Here is a 22,970-nt window from a genome sequence, read left to right on the forward strand (position 1 = left end):
CCTGTGGTCAATCCTCAAAAAGCGGGTGGACAAACAAAAAACAGTGCTTGGATTTTATCACAATTTCTGTGATTAGACAAGAAGGTGTTGCCATCAGTCAGGATTTAGCCCAGAAGCGGTTATTCAGTATGCCAGGGTGAATTGCAGAAGTCTTGAAAAAGAAGGGTCAACACTGTAAATATTGAGTCTTTGTATAAACTTGATGTATTTGTTAATAAATGTTTAAAAACTTATGAAATTATTATAATTGTTCTTCAATATACCATAGAAACATGTGACTAAAAGATCTAAAAACACTGAAGTAGCAGACTTTGTGAAAACCAAAATTTGTGTCGGTCTCAAATTGACCAGGACGGCAGTTATTCATGAACATTTGTCTGTTCATATATATTTTAAGAGAACCTTTCACCTGCCCATACACATGCAGCTGAGTGCAGCATGTAATGGACAGTGCTACACAATCCCTGGAGATTGGCTTCCGTTTTTTTTCGTGGAAACAATTGCGTAGTCAACTACACAATTTTTTCCGCAAAAAAAAAAAAAACGGAAACCTTACGGAAATTGAAATCAAAGGTAATGCAAACGGAAGCTATGGTTTCCATTCATCGGTTCCTCCGACGGAAAGGTCGAACGGAGCCCATGAACGGAAGCCAAACGCGGATGTGAACAGGCCCTTAGCCTTTGATGGAATTTGCAAAATAAAAAAAAAAGATACAGTGTGCTTTGGTACCAAAAGAAAGCTCAATCCAAACAAAAAATTGTTTATAAAATAAAAATCCCACAGTAGGCCATGTTCCCGCAAGGTCGATTTGCTGCAAATTCCCCATTCAAAATCTGCAGCAACTACAGTGCAATAAAAGTGAATGGTGGATTTTAGGGCCTGGTGCGGATGCTCATCGAAGCATTAAAAATCGGCTTGGATTTACAATGCAGATTTCTCAGCAGCTAAAAATTTCCCTGTGTAAACATAGTCTTATGCCGATCATGTGAGTAAAGAACGAAGCATAAGGCTGGGTTCACACCCGCGTTGGTGTTTGTTGTTCTGCTTCAACAGAGGAGCAGAATAATGAAAATACCGGAAGCGCCGATTCCGTTGAAGAACGGACACCATAGGCCGCTGACCGAACAAATTGACTTTAATGGGTTCTGTCGGGTTTCTGTCAGGATGTTCATGATTTTTACCATGCTTTGCTATGGTTTCCGTTATTTTTGGCCGGATCTGTGGAGACTTCAATGCAGGCGTGAACAGGCTCTATGGTAAGTTTTCCAAAATTTTAAACGCAGAAACAAATCATACACAAGAATGTTAAGTTTAAAGGGGTTATGTGGGGACCGAAAAGTATTAGCAGCATACTCACTGAAGTATGAGAGTACACTCGCCAATATACATTCTGGTCCCCCTCGTCGCGCTGATTCTGAGATTTTAATAGATTTTTATAGCGCTGGTGGGGGATAGGAAGTCTAGTTGCACAGTCTTCCTTCATGACAATATGACTCTTCGCCATGTGACCAGCCCCGCTGTACTACTGCTACAGAAAGTACATAAGAGTAAGAGTACAGCGGGGCTGGTCACATGATGAGGAGTCGTGTCATGAAGGAAGACCGTGCCACTAGACTTCTGGTCTCCCGCCAGCTCTAAATCTATAAAAATCTCATAATTAGCGTGACGGGGGACCGGAGATTATATTAGCGAGTGTACAGTGTACTCGCATACTGCAGTGAGTACACAGCTAATACTTTTCGGTCCCCTCATAACCCCTCTAAGGTACCACGAGTCCATATTATAGTAGAAGGTTAAGCTGTATAATATAAGGACTTACTTGCATGTTTGTCTGCTAAAGAAATAAGCGTGCCGGATATATCTCTCCTTCTATAGAAACAGACAACCTTTGCTTCAACATTTCCATTTGCAGTCTGTTAATGAAGAAATTATATTCAGAAAAGTTGCAATCAGCTGTAAGACATCACACACACACGCAAATCAATTCTGCATGTGATATGGACTCATGCCAACTCTGTAATGCCCTTCATATAAATACGGACCGTATGTTTTCCATGAGCTGCTGGGAATGGAAGGTGCAGGGACCCCAGCATAGCACTGTACGCCCTTTTCTCATAGTGATCAGTTGGGGTTTTCAGCACCTGATCTCGATTGACTGAACATTTAACCCACACATTTTTGCTACCACTAACAATTTCTATACCTGCGGAAGAGATCATCAGTTTTGCTAACCAGTATTATTGGGGGGGGGGGGGGTTTAGTTAGTGGTGAATGTGCACTACTTCTAATTATAAGGGGATCTATGCTAGAAGTAAAAGTGTCGGTGGTGACAGATATAGCATTATGCTGCAGTCTTTTAGACAAAAATGTGCACATTTCTATGTAATTCTAAAGAGGCCATAGAATCGATGTCCTGGTCATATACTTCAAACTACATCTCGTCCCCTGCTTTCAGGACAGGTTTCTAATTATTATACTATGTTCGGTTAGCAAAATGAACAAGGTGAATTTATTTAGCAAATTAAGTTGCTGGAAATTATACCCAGAGACTTGAGGTTCTTACTAGGACAGGGCACCTATGGAGTAAGTCACATTATAGAAGCCCAAACAAATCTCAAAGGCGCATCTATCCCCATTAAATGGGCCGTTGTTGAGTTCTTCTCTCGGTTCACTTCTTCGGTGATCAATGCCAATACCTACACAGCAGGCAACTGTAATGTCCCTTAGAAATGCATTGGATCCCACACTGCTTGAACGGGTTGTATTACATTTATTCATATGGTTTCGTATCTGGTTGCATATCTAAAACGCAATTAAAGAAATGCTTCTGTTTTCAACTCCATTAATACTCTTATTATTCAATAAAACATTGTGAATGAATACTTAGTGGGATTTATCAAAGGAACAGGAAAGTTTGTGCAGTTACTTCTAGCAACCAATCAGACTGCACCGCTTATTTGTCACGTACCCTTTGTACAACACATGCAGCAACCTAAAAACACTTCCACTTTTCCTATGCACCATGTTTTATTAATCGTTTCCATTGCGTTTTAGGTCAATACACAAGTGTGGATGGAGCAAGCAACGCATCACCAACATAATGCAAGTGATACAGTTAATCCAGTCCTTATAATAAAGGGAGCCATTCTAATAGATTTATAATAGGGAATTGCTAGAAATGCAGTTTTCCAATATACCGGAATTGCAGTGCAACGAAACAAAGATTCTATCCATCCATCCATATATACATCCATCCATATACATACCTTGTTAAGTTCTTCTATTCGTCTTATTAAGTAAGGGTTGCTCGAAGAGTTCTCAAAGTAAACATAATCTGAAAAAAATAAACAGGACCAATATGACAAACATATCAAAAAGCTCTACAGGGGAACATTAGCTATAGAAGTAACATTTAGGTAACCACATGTCCAGATGACTGAATTAGTACCAACCACATCACTGGATGCCCTCTGCACGTACGTACAGGTTTGTTAATATCGTCAGTGAGGTGTACATTTTGAAGACAGGAAAAAGTAGTACATGGCGCCACTATGATATTCATAGGCCCCAAGAGCCCTTTAACTGGTTGCTGACAGGACGAGAATGATCGTCCTCAGCAGCGGGTACTTGGCGCATTAGGATGAGTATTCTCCTAATGTGTGAGTCAGTGTCCGCGCGCCACGATGAGCTGCAGCCCCGCTCTATCGGCGGAGAGAAGAGAAACCTCTTCTCCCCCTCCCCCTCATTAACATCTTAAATGCCGCGATCAAAGCTAAAGTGAGAAGCGGTCTCCACTTTGATTGCGTCACAGGAAATCCCTGTGAAGCGATCAATGGCTATACCTGGTATGCGCAGACAGCCCAGGGTCCATTGAAGGACCCCAGGGCTGTCTGACCATATTTTCTGTTAGGGCATACTGAGGTACAATCAATACACCGGCTAATGTACTTACATATAGATATATGCCAGTACATTAAAGTTCAAAAATAAAAATCAAAATGAAAAATCCCTCTATGGGATAAAAAAAAAAAAAAGTATAATATAAGTCCCAAAACATGACATAATACACACTTTTGGTATCGCCACGTCCGTAACAACCTGTACACTAAATATATAACATTTATGATGATCAGTGTATGGTGTAAAAAAATAAAATAAAAAGAAAACTGCAGCGAAACTTCTTTTTTCCTACATTTTTGGCAAAATAAAAATTTATAGAAATTAAACGATTATGTAGGTACCATTTTTAGGTACATTTACATTAAGTACAACTCGTCCTGCAAAAAACGAAGTCTCATACAGCTACGTCAGACAAAAAAAAAATGAATAAGTTATGAGCGACAGGATGCTAAGAGGGAAATATAAAAAAATTGTTTGCTCCTCAAGGCCAAAATTGGTCATGTCCTAAACCGGTTAAGGAGACCATTTATGTGAAACTGCAAAAGCCTTTTACAGTGGAAAAGATAATGGGAAACCTGTTTAAATAACATTTAGGCCTTATTCACACGATACGGCCGTTTTCCCAGCCGGTTTGCATCCGTTCTGGGCCGGGCATATCTGGACTGTGACATCAGGGGCAACTCCTGAAGTGGAATCCCCATGTGGCCGGTGATTCCACTTCAGGAAAAGCCCCTGTCGTCTGTGTCCATTTATGGATACTGAACGTTACTGGCTTCTCCTGGTGTGGAATCCCCGGTCACAGAGTGTTCGGGGATTCCGCTTCAGGAGTTGCCCCTGATGTCACTGTCCATATATGGACAGAGACATCAAGCGCTCTGTCCAGGAGAGGAATCCCCGAACACACGGGGATTCCGCTCCTTTAGGGAGCAAAAGTGGGGCTAGCACATAGCAGAGCAGGCAGATACCTCCCTGCTCTGCTATAGTGGCGTCGATACAGCAATAGCAGCAGTTGCTAGCGGCGCCATCGGCCATGGGAGGTGTCGCCGGGCCAGGGCGCTTTTAAAACGAACGAATGGCACAAACTCCTCCTCACATGCACTCTGAGAGAGCAAGCGATGGTAGACACGGCCATCACTCGGGACACATTGCAGTGATGGCCGTGTATTACCCGGCCCCATAGACTTCTATGGGTGCCGGGCGGCTGGCCGAAAATAGGGCATGTCTGGCCCATCAATAAAAAAAATTAAAAAAAAAAAAAATCGGTCGTGTAAACAGCCCCATTAGGGGTATATTATTCCTACTGCGGCCGGGTAATGGCCGTTAAACCCCGTCGTGTGACTAATGGCTTAGGCTTTATTCACACGACAGGGTCTGAGTGTCGGCTGATAAAAACCTGACGTTTTTCCCGGCCGTTTGGCATCCGTTACGATTCTGTTCCGTGTTGCCGTTTTTAAACGGCCAATTTTGACCCGTTTTGCATCAGTTTTTTCCCCTGTCCTTTTTGAAATCTGATGAATTTCATTTGTAAATTTTTTGCCACACACTTCCTTCTGTAGATAGTGCCACACAGAACCCCTGTAAGCAGTGCCACACAGAACCCCTTGTAGGTAGTGCCACACAGACCCCCTTGTAGGTAGTGCCACACAGACCCCCTTGTAGGTAGTGCCACACAGACCCCCTTGTAGGTAGTGCCACACAGACCCCCTTGTAGGTAGTGCCACACAGACCCCTTTGTAGGTAGTGCCACAGAGACCCCCTTGTAGGTAATGCCACACAGCCCCCTTGTACATAGTCACCCCCCATAGATGGCACCCCCCCTACTTTCCTGTAGGAGACGGCTCCAGGAGAAGTCCCTCACTTCACGGTCCATATATGGCATACTTGTTTTTATGGGTGTGTTATTTTAAACAGTATGTACAACTGTTCATAGGTCTTGCATAAAGATTTTTTTTATTTTTCAATACAAGGATGGATATGGTCTTATTATAGCATTTAAAGGGAAGTTTTTCTCGGTGTACATGTCTTATATGGGTTCCCATATGCAAGTTAATATATACTGCAAGTTATATGACCTTTAATTAATGGGTATTCTTTCTCTGTTTAATTATTGTCTTTTGGTGAATACAGGTTCTGGAATGGATTATCGTTGTCGTGACCAAAATTGTGTCACTCCGTTGTCTGATGTTTTTAAAAGTGATATACATTCAGAGGTTGGCACCTCTTTACAACAAAAGAGATATTCAAATACGTATTAGTATTAAATCATTATTGGAAAAACGGACCAAGACATGGTGGAATAAGGAGTCATTGGAACATTATCTTAGTAAAGACCTCATCCCCAGGGGTTTGCGAGTTAAGATCACCCCTTCGTTCACTGTTGATGACCTATTTAGACAAAGATGGGAAGATGTGTGTAAAATGTGCTCTAGGATGATGTTGGAGTTGCCGATAGGGTCTGATAAACAGACTTTAGAGGAATTAGAAAAGGAAATTGAACCTCTACAGCAGGATCGAAAAGCTAAGATCACAAAGGAGGAAATGGATGTTTTTGAAAAATAATTAGATAATGAGTTCCAAAAGTGGGAAAAGGAGATTCAACAATTCAAAACATAGAAATTTCAACGCGATCTATCGGACTATCAGAATGATCATGTATTTAGATGGAATTGGACACATCCTATAAGATCAAGATCTAGATCACGGTCTGGATACACACCGTCATCCTCCAATTAAGGTGTATCAACTGGTCGTTTTTTAGGCAAATGCCCCAGATGGGGGGATGAATCTCAGGAACAGACAACCAAAGACCAACTAAAGGTAATTAATCTCGCAAATATTGCACAATATCACAAGCACAGATAGAAGTGTTAGGAATGGGCTTAATTGTTTCCCCGGTCTCAAATTTTTTTTAATTTTTTTTTGAGACGACTTTTCAAAAAGCATTTTTCCAAGTATGACACACAGCTCTTTGCTGAGAGGGATGAACAACTCACTCTCAAAGCCCTTGATGAGTTACTTAGGGAACAGGAACCAATTGTTGAACAAAGATTTCCACCGAGGGTTAGGCGGGCGCTCCACCACATTCCCACCCTTGTCCATGTGTCCTGCAGTAGACACTTTTGTTAGACTGGTTACAAATGAATTAAGGAAGGTGCCCGCATATCGTACTCATGATAACCTTAATGGGGCATAAAGAGAAGCCCTAGAACAACTAAAGAAGATGAAAACTGTGGTTATTAGGCAAGCTGACAAGGGTGGTAATTTGGTGGTGTGGCCTATTGAAAAATACGAAAGGGAAGCTTAATGATGGGTTGTGCTATAAAAAAAACTTAATGGCTGTCCCCTTGCTAACTTTAAGGCCCAATTGGACAAGATCTTGTGGAGAGCGTTTGACTTATTATACCGAAAACTACACTTGAAGGTTTGGTTATAGATAAACCAGTAATAGCAACCCTGTATTTACTTCCCAAAGTTCACAAAAGCTTAATGGATCCTCTGGGTGGACCGATAGTCTCCGGTAAAGGTAGTCTATGTGAGACAGTTTGCCGTTTTATGGATTTCGATCTTAAACCCTTGGTGAGTGATATACCCTCGTATATCCAGGACTCTACAGATGTCCTTAACCCTTTCATACCCACAATCCGTAGATTCACGTCCTATTCGCATATACCACGTGCAGATAGGACATCAATCTGCAGACCTCTCCTTCTGCCCTCATAGCGCTGGGGAGATCGCTCTGACGCTGGTGGTGTCAGTGTCCCTGGCTACCTAGCAACCTGTTCTCTGACAGCCGAACCGATTGGATCGGCTACAGAGAATATGATCACCATTTTTAACTGTTTCCCAACCGCCCACAGTAAATTCCCATCGGCGCTTGCTGGGCTCTGTGCAGCGCCAACGTGAATTCACAGTGGGTGTTAAAAGCGCGATCCAGGTGTCGGAGTAGTGCGGTTGGTACAACAAACTTTCCCGGGAACCGATTGCGAGTGCTGCCGCCGGTTGCATGGCAAAACCAGAGGCCATACAACGACCTACGGGTCTGCCATTCACGGAAGCCTATGCTTTTTTCCTATAATAAGCCTTTTATTATAGGAAAAAAATGAACACGTTAAAAAAAAAAGTAGGAATTAGACCTACTGGTAATTGTATTTCCAGGAATCCATCATGACAGCACCACAGGAGGTTGCCCTATTGACCTCTATAGGGACAGGAAGACAGAGTTGCCAGTGTTTTTCAATTACTACACCAGGATGGATGCAACCCTATTTCATTTCTAGGGATAATAACGGACATGTTACTTGCACAAATCAGAATTTCAATAAAGGGTGGGAATGTAAGGGTGCTGTCATAATGGATTCCTGGAAAAACAATTACCAGTAGGTCTAATTCCTACTTGCCAGTACATCCCTTATGACAGCACCACAGGAGCAATACCAAATTATAATGTTCAGGGCAGGACTACGGATTGGAGGACTTTCCCTCCAAAACTCAAATCCGTATCGGACAGAACATCTAGCCTATGTTTGCAAAACGTATGATGGCTTGACCAGGTGGCAGCTCTGCAGATCTGGTCCATAGTAGCTTCTCTTCTTTCTGCCCAGGATGCCGAAACTGCCCTCGTTGAATGGGCTTTAATGCCTTGTGGGGCACATAGTCCTTGGGACTTGTAGGCTTCTTGTATGGTAGTTTTTACCCATCTCGCTAGAGAGCCTTTCTTTCCTCTATTCTTTCCCCCATACAGGACAAATAGATTTTTATCTGGTCTCCAAGAGTAGGTTCTATCCAGATACTGAAGAATTGTTCGCATCCAGGCAATGGAATTTGTCTTCTTGTTGGTCTTTAGGATCTGGACAAAAGGAAGGTAGATTTATTGTTCTCTATGGAAGGTAGTAGATACTTTCAGAATAAAGGAAGGATCTAGCTTTAGAATTATCTTGTTTTCTTGTAATTTTAGGTAGGGTTCTATGACCGACAGATATTGGATTTCTACAATCCTTCTTGCCGATGTAATAGCGACTAAGAATGCAGCTTTTAGAGTTAAAAAAATGCATATTAAAATAGTGTCGAGCGGCTCAAAAGGGGGGAATCGCAAAGAGCCGTTAGCACTACATTTAAATCCCAGGTAGGTATGGATTTCTTTAGGGAGCATGACAGGGGCTTCCAATGCTAGGTACTTTACGATTGAAAACCAGCTTCTTTTTGGCCAATAGGGAAGAATGATGATAAGCTTTGTCAAATCTTCCTGGATTTTTCTCAATACCACTGGTATTAGAGGAAACGGAGGAAAGGCATAGGCCAGATCCATGTCCTAAGGATGGGATAATGCATCTACCCTCGATGGGTTGTCTGAGATTTAGGGAGAAGAATGTCTCTACCTGGGAGTTTTTCCTTGTGGCAAATAGGTCTATTTGTGGATAACCCCACGTTCGGGTTAAGAACAGAAAAACTTCCTTGTTCAGGAACCATTCTCCTGGGTCTACTTTTTCCCGACTTAGGCTCAGAGAACCTATCGGCAGATTTCCTTTTAGGTGGACCTCGGAGACCGATTGCAAATTTTCAGTTGGGCAAAAGACAATGTCCTGAGAGGGCCTAAAGAGGAGTGTGTCTTGTTCCCCCTTGATGGCGAAGAAAGGACACTGCTGTTATGTTGTCCGATAAAATTCTTACATGCGTCCCTTTTATGATGGGCGCAGCTCTTATGAATGTTTCCCATACAGCTTTTAGTTCTCTGAAGTTTGAAGACATAGTCTTCATCTGAACAGGCCATATGCCTTGAAAATGCCTGTCTTGGATCACCGACCTCAAGCCGTGTTTGCTGGCATCTGTGGTAATTACTACATAAGGAGAAGTTCTCCAGGGGCCCCCCTGGCTTATGTTGTTTGTGCAGAGCCACCAGTGTAGAGATGACTTCACGGTTTCAGAAATCTGAAACCTTGAATTCAAGGAGTCCTGTTTTCGATCCCACTGGGACAGGTTCAGATTCTGTAAGGGTCTGGAGTGAAATTGACTCCATGGAATGGATTGGATGCAAGACGTCATCATTCCCAACATCCGTATTCCTTCCCTTATGAAACAGATGCTCTTTACCCAAAATTTCCTCACTTCTGTCAGTAGAAGTATTCGTTTCTCCCTTGGGAGGAAGGAATGTTGAAGGGAGGAGTCTAGCAGCACTCCTAAGACCTTCTGTTTTTGGGGAGGAAGACTTGACTTCTCGAAGTTGATTATCCATCCCAATTCCTGTAGTAGGGAAAGAACCTGTAACCGATGGCTGTTTAAGATAGACAGAGTATCTGCTGTCAACAGGAAATAGTCTAAATATGGGATAATCACTATGCCCTGACTTCTTAAGAATGGCATAATCTCTGCCATAATTTTTTTTTAAATTCTGGGGGCGGAGGAAGGTCCGTTCTGAATCGCAAATTTGAGGAATCTCTGGTAAGCGGGGCGGATAGGGATGCGATAGCAGGAATTACAGTACAGCACAGCGAGATCTCGCTGTAAATGACAGTTTACAGCGTAATCTCGCGAGACTACGCCTGCTATGCTGTAACTCAGAGAAGTGCAGAGAAATGGTCAGGATTCTGAATACACATCACGTCCTGGCTGGAGGTAATGTCTATTCATTGTCAGGACAGTGCGGTAATGTTATAGTGTGTTTAGGTGGCTGCACATAGCGATATAGCTATGTGGCTGCACATAGCGATATAGCTATATCGCTATGTGCACAGTAAATGAATGGAGAGAAGTGTATGACGCGGATTGGTCAGCGTCATACACTTCTCTCCACAACGCCCACTTGGTCAAAAAGTAAAACACGCCCAGTTGGTCATTAAGAAACTCATTAGTATAAAGCTAATATAGGTCATAACTCCGTAAAAAATGATCGTTTTTCTAAATAAAAAACACTGCTGTAATCTACAGAACAGCACCGATAACATCATGTACAATATAGGGCACTTATAATGTGGTGACAGAGCCTCTTTAAGGCTGTATATATCAATCCACGTAAGAGGTATCAGCTCTAACTACAGACCTGTGCGGGTCCCTTTAAATGCGGGCATTTTGAATTTCCCACCTTCCAAGATGGTCGTGGACCCGAAGTAATTTCCGGTCGCGGCTATTCCATTGAGACGCAGCCACGACATAGCCGGCAACTGAGACTTCGGCTATGCGGCCGCTTACGATGATGTTGCCGGCGCCATCATCTTGCAGAATAAAGTAAAATGTCATTTATAGCGCACGGTGGACACGGTAAAAAAAAATTGTCAAAATGTAAATTTATTTGTCACTTTGCTTGCCAAAAAAAAAAAATCAAATAAGAAGTGATGTACCTTAAAATTGTACCAATGAAAACTAGAGATTGTAACTAAACAAACAAGCCCTCGCACAGCTCCGGTGGAGAAAAAAGAAAGTTCTGGCACTCAGAATATAGCGAGAGAAATTGTGTAGAACGTTCCACATATCTATGAATTATTATTTTACCCATTACACCCTCTTATTATGCCCTGATGTTCTCCGCACAGCCTATATGTGCCCCCACATTATAAACGGAAATACCACCAATACGCCAAACCAAACTACTACCAAGAAACATCTGTGCTCCAAAAGCCAAATGCCGCTCCCTCCCTTCTGACCTCTGCCGTGGGTTCAAACAGCAGTTTATTACCACATATCTTTACATAGTTTTAAAAGTTTTGGGGTGCTTTTTGTTCTATGGTCCTTGTAAAAATTAAACACTTTATATTTTTTGAGGAAAAAAAAAGTAGATTTTCATTTTCACAGACAAACTCCAATAAATATAGCAAAAGAACTGTGGGGTCAAGATGCTAACTATACCCCTAGATAAATTCCTTGAGGTGTGTAGTTTCCAAAACCATGTCACTTTTGGGGAGTTTCCAGTTTTGGCACCACAAGACCTCTTCAAACCTGACATGGTGCCTAAAATATATTCTAAAAAAAAGGAGGACCCAAAATCCTCTAGGTGCTCCTTTGCTTGAGGCCGGTACTTCAGTCCATTACCACATTAGGGCCACATGTGGGATATATCTAAAAATTGCAGAATCTGGGCAATAAATATTGAGTTGTGTTTCTCTGGTAAAACCTTCTGTGTTACAGAAAAATACGTGTTACAAATGAATTTCGGCAAAAAAAAAAAAAATTACATTTGTAAATTTCACCTCTACATTGCTTTAATTCCTGTGAGACGCCTAAATGGTTAAAACACTTTCTGAATGTGGCTTTAAATAATTTGAGGGGTGCAGTTTTTAAAATGGGGTGATTTAGGGGTCTATCAGGTACATAAGGCCCTCAAAGCCACTTCAGAACTGAACGGGTCCTGGAAAAATAGCCTTTTGAAACTTTCTTGAAAATGTCAGAAATTGCTGCTAAAGTTCCAACCTTGTAACGTCATAGAAAAATAAAATAATGTTCAAAAAACGATGCAAATATAAAGTAGACCTATGTGGGATGTTAATTAGCAACAATTTTGGGTGGTATTACCATCTGTTTTACAAGTAGATACATTTAAAATTAGAAAAATCATAATTTTTGCAAATTTTCTTTAAATTGTAGTGTTTTTCAAAAATAAGCAATGAATTTATGCACCACATTTCTCCACTAAAATAAAAGTACAATATGTCACGAGAAAACAAATCTCAGAATCGCTTGGATAGGCAAAAGCATTCCAGAGTTATTACCACATAAAATGACACGTCAGATTTGAAAAAATGGGGCTGGTCCTCAAGGCCCAAAATGAGCTTGGACCTGAAAGGGTTAAAAGATTGGCGGGAGTATTTATGGGACATGATGATTTCTTTGTGACATGTGACGTTGAGTCACTGTACACTGCAATTGAACACAAAGATGGTATTGAAGCCACTAGGTTCTATTTAAATGGGACTAAATCAGAACCGGACCTCATTGAGTTGTTAATGTTTGACTTCTAATGTGAGTCGGACGGATATTGAGTACTTGACATCAGATTCATTAAAGCTATAGATGGCTTGATTGGCACTGACATTTTTAGAAAAACTACATCTGTCAACTCCTTTCTGAATGCTAAATCATCTCATCCCCCACAGACCTTGAGCAGTTCCAACAGGGCAATTTTTAAGAGCGCGTCAGATTTGTTCGACCGAGACAGCCTTTGAAAATCAGGCCTCTGACCTTTCGAAGAGGTTCCGTGCTAGAGGGTATAAAACTAAGGACATTGAGAAAGGATATGTGAGAGCAAAAAATACGTAGAGAAATTATTTACTCATACCTAAACCTAAGAAAAAGGATAACAATGAAGAGGTAAGATTTATCACTGAATATCATGCTCAATGCCGTGAAAAGAAAACAATCTGAGAGATTTTGGCCGATTCTGCATACAGATTTAAAGAGGCTCTGTCACCAGATTTTCAAACCCCTATCTCGTATTGCAGCTGATCGGCGCTGCAATGTAGATACAGTTACGTTTTGTTTTTTTCAAAAACGAGCATTTTTGGGCAAGTTATGACCATTTTTATATTTATGCAAATGAGCCTTTCTTAAGTACAACTGGGTGTGTTTAAAGTTATGTCCAACTGGGCGTGTATTGTGTGTGTACATCTGGGCGTTTTTACTTGTTTTACTAGCTGGGCGTTGTGAATGGAAGTGTATGATGCGGACGAATCAGCATCATCCACTTCTCTTCGTCAACACCCAGCTTCTGGCAGTGCACAGACACACAGCGTGTTCTCCAGAGATCACGCTGTGACGTCACTTCCTGCCCCAGGTCCTGCATCGTGTCGGACGAGCGAGGACACATCGGCACCAGAGGCTACATCGACTTACCTGCAAACGCCGATGCTGCTGCAGAATCAACTGTAGCCTCTGTCGCCTGGTGCCGATGTGTCCTCGCTCGTCCGACACGATGCAGGAAGGGACGTCACAGCGTGATCTCTGGAGAACACGCTGTGTGTCTGTGCACTGCCAGAAGCTGGGTGCCGACGAAGAGAAGTGGATGATGCTGATTCGTCAGCATCATACACTTCCATTCACAACGCTGAGCTAGTTACATAGTTACATAGTTAGTACGGCTGAAAAAAGACACATGTCCATCAAGTTCAACCAAGGGACAGGAAAAGCGAAGGAAAAATTTCTACACATAGGAGCTAATATTTTTTTGTTCTAAGAAATTATCTAACCCTTTTTTAAAGCCATCTACTGTCCCTGCTGTGACCAGCTCCTGCAGTAGGCTATTCCATAGATTCACAGTTCTCACAGTAAAGAAGCCTTGTCACCTCTGCAGCTTGAACCTTTTTTTCTCCAGACGGAGGGAGTGCCCCCTTGTTTTTTGAGGGGGTTTTACAAGGAACAGGATTTCACCATATTTTTTGTATGTGCCATTAATATATTTATATAAGTTAATCATGTCCCCCCTTAGTCGTCTTTTTTCAAGGCTAAATAGGTTTAATTCTTTCAATCTTTCCTAATAACTTAGATTCTCCATGCCCCTAATTAGTTTCGTTGCTCTTCTTTGTATTTTTTCCAACTCCAGGGCATCCTTTCTATGAACTGGAGCCCAGAACTGAACTGCATATTCTAGATGAGGCCTCACTAATGCTTTGTAAAGTGGCAATATTACATCCCTGTCCCACGAGTCCATGCCTCTTTTAATACATGACAATATCCTGCTGGCCTTTGAAGCAGCTGATTGACACTGCATGCTGTTATTGAGTTTATGATTTACAAGTACACCCAGATCCTTCTCAACAAGTGAATCCGCCAGTGTAGCTCCCCCTAGGACATATGATGCATGCAGGTTGTTGGTACCCAGATGCATAACTTTACATTTATCTACATTAAACTTCATCTGCCAAGTGGACGCCCAAACACTTAGTTTGTTTAAATCTGCCTGCAATTCATGAACATCTTCCATAGACTGAACTATATTACATAGCTTGGTGTCATCTGCAAAAATAGAAATAGTGCTATTAATCCCATCCTCTATATCATTAATAAATAAGTTGAATAATAGTGGTCCCAGCACTGAACCCTGGGGTACACCACTTATTACCGGGGACCATTCAGAGTAGGAATCATTGACCACAACTCTCTGAATACGGTCCTTGAGCCAATTCTCAATCCAATTACAAACTATATTTTCTAAACCTATAGTCCTTAATTTACCCATTAGGCGTCTATGGGGGACAGTGTCAAATGCCTTAGCAAAGTCCAAAAACACTAAATCCACAGCGGCCCCTCTGTCTAGGCTTCTGCTCACCTCTTCATAAAAACAGATTAGGTTAGTTTGACAACTTCTGTCCTTAGTAAAACCGTGCTGGCTGTCACTTATAATGCTATTTATTGTCACATAATCCTGTATATAGTCCCTCAATCGCCCCTCAAACATTTTCCCCACGATGGATGTTAAGCTTACTGGTCTATAATTACCCGGGGAAGACCTAGAGCCCTTTTTGAAAATAGGCACCACATTTGCGCTGCGCCAGTCCCTTGGCACTATACCAGTCACTAGAGATTCTCTGAATATTATGAAAAGGGGGCCAGAAATAACCGAACTAAGCTTTTTAAGAATTCTAGGGTGTAACCCATCTGGTCCCGGGGCCTTGTGCACATTTATTTTATTTAATTTAGCTTGGACCATATCTACATTCATCCAATTCAGTATATCAACTGATATATTAACAGCACTGGCACCGGCTACATCAGCTGCTCTTTCTTCTGTTGTATATACAGAGCTAAAGAACCCATTTAGTAACTCTGCCTTCTCTTGATCCCCTGTGATCAACTCCCCATTACCATTATCTAGGGGTCCTACATGTTCAGACCTTGGCTTTTTATCATTTATATACTTGAAGAATTTTTTGGGATTTGTTTTACTATCCTTGGCCACCTGCCTTTCATTTTGTATTTTTGCTAATTTTATTAAATTTTTACAGATTTTATTAAGCTCTTTATATTTTACAAAGGCTACAGCTGTACCCTCAGATTTGTATTTTTTAAATGCCCTTTTTTTGTCGTGTATTGCCCCTTTCACAGAAGGTGTAAGCCATGTGGGTTTTAATTTGAGTCGTTTATACTTGTTACCTATAGGAATAAATTTTGCACTATAATAACTCAAAGTAGATTTGAAAATCTCCCATTTATCATTTGTTCCATTATTTGACATTAGTTCTTCCCAGTCCATATCCTGAATTGCAGCCCTCATCTTGGGGAAATTGGCTTTCTTAAAATTAAATGTTTTTGCCCTCCCAGTCTGCGTTTGTTTTTTACAGTATAGGTAAAATGTAACTATATTATGATCACTGTTACCGAGGTTTTCACGAACATTGACATTCCCAACAAGATCTGCATTATTAGAAATGATCAGATCCAACAGAGCTTCACCTCTAGTCGGGTCTTCCACAAACTGGCCCATAAAATTTTCCTGCAACAGGTTGAGGAAATGTCTCCCCTTTGCAGTTGAACCATGACACCAATTAATATCCCGGAAATTAAAATCTCCCATTATCACTACAGTACCCGCCTGTGCAGCCCGCTCCATCTGTTTATATAGCTGAACTTCCATCTCCTCAGTTATATTGGGGGGTCTATAGATTACACCAAAAGTAATTTTTTCAGTGTTTACCTCCCTTTCTAGTTCCACCCACAAGGTTTCAACCTCCTCACAGTATTCACCCACTATGGTCTCTTTCACACTCGCTTTCATATCATTTCTCACATACAGACATACACCACTGCCTTCATATCACTTCTCACATACAGACATACACCACCACCTTTCCTATTTGTTCTGTCTTTCCGAAAAAGTGTAAAACCCTGTAGATTTACAGCCCAGTCATGTGAAGAGTCCAGCCATGTTTCAGCAACACCAACTATATCTATATCTTCTTCCAGTATCAAGGCCTCCAGCTCCCCCATTTTGCTTGCTAGACTTCTGCCATTTGTGAACATACACTTTAACTTGCCTGTCAGTTTTTCACTTTTATTATCAGAAATGTGATTTGACATTAATTGGGCCTTTTTATTTACACTGATGTTTTGTAACGAAAGGATCTCCTTATCTCGTTGTCTAGTCCTCTCCCCACATTCTGTTTCTCCCCCCACCAATATAGTCTGACCCCTCTCTAACCTGGCTACCCCTTTTTTTTCTACATTGACCTCCCTCCTCAGCCCTAGTTTAAATACTCCTCCACTCCAGCTGGAATTCTCTCCCCCAGCACAGCGGACCCCATTCCATTTAGGTGCAAATCATCTGCAGAATACAGTTTGTACCCCAATGAAAAGTCAGCCCAGTGCTCTAGGAACCCAAATCCTTCTCCTCTACACCAAGACTTCAGCCATGCATTTAACTCCCTGAGCTCCCGCTGTCTTTCCTAGTAAAACAAGTAAAAACGCCCAGATGTACACACACAATACACGCCCACTTGTACTTAAGAAAGGCTCATTTGCATAAATATAAAAATGCTCATAACTTGGCCAAAAATGATAGTTTTTGAAAAAAAAAACGTTACTGTAATCTACATTGTAGCGCCGATCTGCTGCAATACGAGATAGGGGTTTGAAAATCTGGTGACAGAGCCTCTTTAAGTTTGGTCTTATCAGATTTTCCTCTGATTACTTCGCGTAGATCACGCAATCTTAGGGACATTCTGGTTAAGAGTCATTATGTAGCCCCTACTTCAGGGTTTATTTTTAACTCAAAGGGGCCTAAATGGGGATCATACCCGTGCGGTGATTGTGGGGCGTGCTCCCTGATGAATTGACAAAAATTTGGAGATCCAATCTTCAGGGTCAAAGGAGTATAAGATCTGCCACAATATCACACTATACAAGCAGTCCCTGACGATTGATATACGTGGGTCTCACATCTAGAGAGCTTCGTGTGAGGATCTTGGAACATAGGGAGCTATGAAGACTGATGACCCTGAAAAATTGAGTAAACTAATACCAATACCTCGTAATTTTCGAGAGCATCATCAAGGTAATTGGAGGCTCCTGAAATTTAGAGGTATTGATAAAATCTCGTTAGGAAGTAGAAGGGGCAATATCAAAAAAATCCTTGCTCAACGCGAATGTAAATGGATTATGAATCTACAGACTGTTTTCCCTAATGGGTTAAATGAAATGGTAAGTTTTGCTCCGTTTTTGTAATAATTATTAGTGCGTGCCAACCTCTGTTATGTTTTATCTTGTGTGTGTAGGGACAATTTCTGAAGAAAAAAAAAAAACTTTAAGCTGTGTCCACACAGAGTTTTTTGCAGGAGGAAAATTCTGCCTCAAAATTCCGTTTGGGATTTTGAGGCAGATGTTATCCTTTCAGCACAGAGTTTGCCGTGATTTTCACCGCATTTTTCGCTCGCGCTCATTGAGTGCTACGGGCAAAAAAACTCTGCGAAATACACTCTCTCTGCCTCCCATTGATGTCAATGGGAGGTCAGAGGCGTAAACGCGCGAAGATCGGGCAAGTCCCTTCTATCCCCCGCGAGGCGGTTTACCACTTGCGGGAGAAAACCACCCCCGCCACCCATTGAAATCAATGAGAGGCATTTTCGGCCGGTTTTTGACGAGCTTTGCGGAGCGGTTTCCGCACCAAAAAGCTAGTCAAAGTACTCAGTGTGAACAGGCCCTTAATTAGTCAGATGTCTGTATGGACAGCAGTGATACCCTGGATGTGACTGAATTATGAAGTTCGAGATGGCATCGTCAAACTACATGAGGATGCATGCGTTTGGCTTCTAAATATGTGTAGATAGGCGCTGACCCCTGTGTGTATATTTGCAATACATAAAAATTCTTAGTATGTTTGGGTGGCATGTAGTTCCATGAGGTGGGGATTGCGCATGTATGGTTGGCATTTTTTTGGTGCACATTTTATATGTTATCACACTTTGTGAGTGATTGTTTTATTTCATATATGCTTTTTTTATACATATGAGTATTTTTGCACGATTTACTACTATAATATATATATATATATATAGTTTGGCATACCATGAAGTTACTATATATATATATATATTTTATTATTTTTTTTCCATTCATACAAGTAAAAACTTTATATTGATTCAGCACTCTCACTTCTAATATTCTTCATTGGACCTTTTTGTTTCTGAAAAATATACTTTTTCACATTACATATATTTTTTCACTTTTTATTATTTTCTTATTGATCATAGTTTATGGTTATATTTTTTTATTTTATTATTTGTTGTTGCACTCAAGCACTTACTTTTTATATAATTTTTCTCAACTATGCATAATCTCTATACTTTGTATGGATTCTGCCATGTGTGTGCACGATGTGCCCCTAGACATGCATTGTATTTTATTTGATTCTTCATGTGGTCAAATATATATATAATGCCTCCTGAGGACATATAGGGTTGTTTATGATGATTTTTATTTCTGTATATGCCTGTACACCTCATGTATGGAGGATGGGTATTCCCCTCTTATACATGATGATTATAAAATACGATATGATGGATGCACATTTTTGTGTATCATTTATCGAGTTTATAGTTTTTCCAGTGTGCTGAATGGCATCCTTGGGCTGATGGCACGGTGCAATTGCAGTGCCATCATTCAAAATATCTGCAGTGGGTCCATGGATGCAGTGTGCATGCATGAGGTGTGGGGCCGTTCATGACGTAGTGCACGGCACAACATGGACTTGAATTTTGTGCAGTTGCACACTACTCCCTTCCAGACACCGTGTACTGCGTGATTGAGGTGCCGCCTCCACTCTCGCTTGCGCTGACAGACATCCCAGAAATAAGGTAATAGGGCTAAATTTATATTTATTTAGTTTCAGCCGTGTGCTATTTAAAGAGGCTCTGTCATCAGATTTTGCAACCCCTATTGCAGCAGATCGGCGCTGCAATGTAGATAAGAGTAACGTTTTTGTTTTGTTTTTTCAAAAACAAGCATTTTTGGCCAAGTTATGACCATTTTTATATTTATGAAAATGAGGCTCTCTTAAGTACAACTGGGCGTGTTTAAAGTTATGTACAAGTGGGCATGTAATGTGTGTGTAACATCTGGGTGTTTTTACTTGTTTTACTAGCTGGGCGTTGTGAATGGAAGTGTATGATGCGGACGAATCAGCATCATCCACTTCTCTTCGTCAGCACCCAGCTTCTGGCAATGCACAGACACACAGAGTGTTCGAGAGATCACGCTGTGACGTCACTTCCTGCCCCAGGTCCTGCATCGTGTCGGACGAGCGATGACACATCGGCACCAGAGGCTACAGTTCATTCTGCAGCAGCATCGGCGTTTGCAGGTAAGTCGATGTAGCCTGTCACCTGGTGCCGGTGTCCTCGCTCGTCCGACACGATGCAGGACTTGGGGCAGAAAGTGACGTCACAGCGTGATCTCTCAAGAACATGCTGTGTGTCTGTGCACTGCCAGAAGCTGGGTGTTGACGAAGAGAAGTGGATGATGCTGATTCGTCAGCATCATACACCTCTATTCACAACGCCCAGCTAGTAAAACAAGTAAAAACGCCCAGATGTACACACATAATACACGCCCACTTGTACATAACTTTAAACACGCCCAGTTGTACTTAAGAAAGCCTAATTTGCATAAATATAAAAATTGACATAACTTGGCCAAAAATGCTCGTTTTTGAAAAAAAAACTAAAACGTTACTCTTATCTACATTGCAGCGCCGATCTGCTGCAATAGGAGATAGGGCTGGCAAAATCTGGTGACAGAGCCTCTTTAAATCCTCTTGTCACACTTATCCTGCACCCCCTGACGAAGCCAGGTGCGAAACGTGCGTTGGGATGTTGGACAGTGTATTGGCAGTAGATGTGGCTTATGGTGGGTGAAGTATCATGTGCTATATGGTCCTATGGTGGTTCTTTGATTTATATGGCTATTGACTGTCTTGGTGTAAACCATGGTCCTAGCATGGGAATTATTGTCGTGCATGTAACTGGTGTATATATAGTATGGTCTGCATCTATTGAAGTCTAACTTGTGCTATCACCAATTTTTGCCCTGCCCTACGATAAACACTGTCCTTTTATGTACTAATTGTACATTTGTTTTTATGGGTGTGTTCTTTTAAACAGTATGTACAACTGTTCGTTCAATAAAGATTTTTGTATTTTTCTATACAAGGATGGATATGGTCTTATTATAGCATTTAAGGGAAGTTTTTCTCGGTGTACATGTCCTAACATCTGCCTGCGTACTATCAGTGTATAGATATATGCCAGTACATTAAAGTTGAAAAATAAAAGCAAAAACAAAAAATAATATTAAAGTTAAAGAGGCTCTGTCACCAGATTTTGCAACTCCTATCTGCTATTGCAGCAGATAGGCGCTGCAATGTAGATTACAGTAACGTTTTTATTTTTAAAAAACGAGAATTTTTGGCCAAGTTATGACCATTTTTGTATTTATGCAAATGAGGCTTGCAAAAGTACAACTGGGCGTGTTGAAAAGTAAAAGTACAACTGGGCGTGTATTATGTGCGTACATCGGGGCGTGTTTACTACTTTTACTAGCTGGGCGTTCTGAAGAGAAGTATCATCCACTTCTCTTCACAACGCCCAGCTTCTGGCAGTGCAGACACAGCCGTGTTCTCGAGAGATCACGCTGTGACGTCACTTCCCCAGGTCCTGCATCGTGTCAGACGAGCGAGGACACATCGGCACCAGAGGCTACAGATGATTCTGCAGCAGCATCGGCGTTTGCAAGTAAATCGATGTAGCTACTTACCTGCAAACGCTGATGCAGAATCAACTGTAGCCTCTGGTGCCGATGTGGCCGACACGATGCAGGATCTGTGAGTGACGTCACAGATCTGCACTGCCAGAAGCTGGGCGTTCTGAAGAGAAGTGGATGATACTTCTCATCAGAACGCCCAGTTAGTAAAAGTAGTAAACACACCCCGATGTACGCACATAATACACGCCCAGTTGTACTTTTACTTTTCAACACGCCCAGTTGTACTTTTGCAAGCCTCATTTGCATAAATACAAAAATGGTCATAACTTGGCCAAAAATGCTCGTTTTTTAAAAATAAAAACGTTACTGTAATCTACATTGCAGCGCCTATCTGCTGCAATAGCAGATAGGGGTTGCAAAATCTGGTGACAGAGCCTCTTTAAAAAAAAAATACACATACACCTTTTTTCCAATAAACATTAAAATAAGTCTCAATACAGAAAATACACACAATCGGTATTGGCGCGGCCGTAATAACCTATACAACAATTTTGCGTCATGATGTGTACGCTGTAAAAAGATAACATAAAAACTGCTTTCTATCACTTATTGTGAGGCACGAAGTGGGATGATGAATTTAATCTCCATGTGCCTCACATTAATAGTAATTAACCCCATCATGTACCTCACAGATTAAACCAATGTTGTCCATTACGACTGAGAAACATGATGGGGTTAATTACTATTAATGTGAGGCACATTCAAAATTCATCACACCACGCGCCTCTCAGAAAATGTTGGCAAAGTATCGTTTTGGTATCGAAAATCGCAATACTACACAAAGTCTCGGTATCCAGTCCAAATTCTGGTATCGTGACAACCCTACCTCAAAGTATTCAAAACAGCATTTACAAATTTTAACCCTTTAGGGGTTTTATAGGCATTAACGCAAAGTGGAGGTGAAATTTACAAACTTAATTATTAGTTTTTTGCAGAAAATCTATTTCAATACATACTTATCTGACACAGAAGGTTTTACCAGAGAAACAACACTCAATATTTATTGCCCAGATTCTGCAGTTTTTAGAAACATCCCAAATGTGGCACTAGTGCGGTAATGGACTGAAGCACCGGCCTCCGAAGCAAAGGAACACCTAGAGGATTTTGAGGCCTGCTTTTTATTAGAATATATTTTGGGCATCATGTCAGGTTAGCAAACTAGAGCCCTCAAGTAATTTATAGAGGGTTATAGTGGGCATTTTGACCACAGGTTTTTTTATTAATTTAGTGTAATTGGGCCGAAAAAAAAATAAATCTACATTTTATCCAATAAAAAGTCAAAATGTTCAATTTTTACAAGACATAAAAGGAGAAAAATAACCCCAAAATTTGAAAT

General features: G+C 41.2%; 1 protein-coding gene across 11 annotated transcripts in view; it reads right to left on the reverse strand.

Annotated features, from left to right (window-relative positions):
* Nucleotides 1–22,970, reverse strand: part of MTA1 (metastasis associated 1) — a 329,558-nt gene that overhangs the window by 275,560 nt on the left and 31,028 nt on the right. For all 11 annotated transcript variants that reach the window (XM_075844182.1, XM_075844191.1, XM_075844183.1 and 8 more), the window contains exons 2-3: nt 3,268–3,335; nt 1,821–1,914 (exon numbers count right to left, since the gene is read on the reverse strand). In XM_075844182.1, coding sequence (XP_075700297.1) covers nt 1,821–1,914; nt 3,268–3,335 — 162 coding nt within the window. The remainder of the gene's footprint in view (nt 1–1,820; nt 1,915–3,267; nt 3,336–22,970) is intronic.

The sequence above is a fragment of the Rhinoderma darwinii genome, chromosome 12 (genome assembly GCF_050947455.1).
Source record: "Rhinoderma darwinii isolate aRhiDar2 chromosome 12, aRhiDar2.hap1, whole genome shotgun sequence".
NCBI classification, from domain to species: domain Eukaryota; kingdom Metazoa; phylum Chordata; class Amphibia; order Anura; family Rhinodermatidae; genus Rhinoderma; species Rhinoderma darwinii.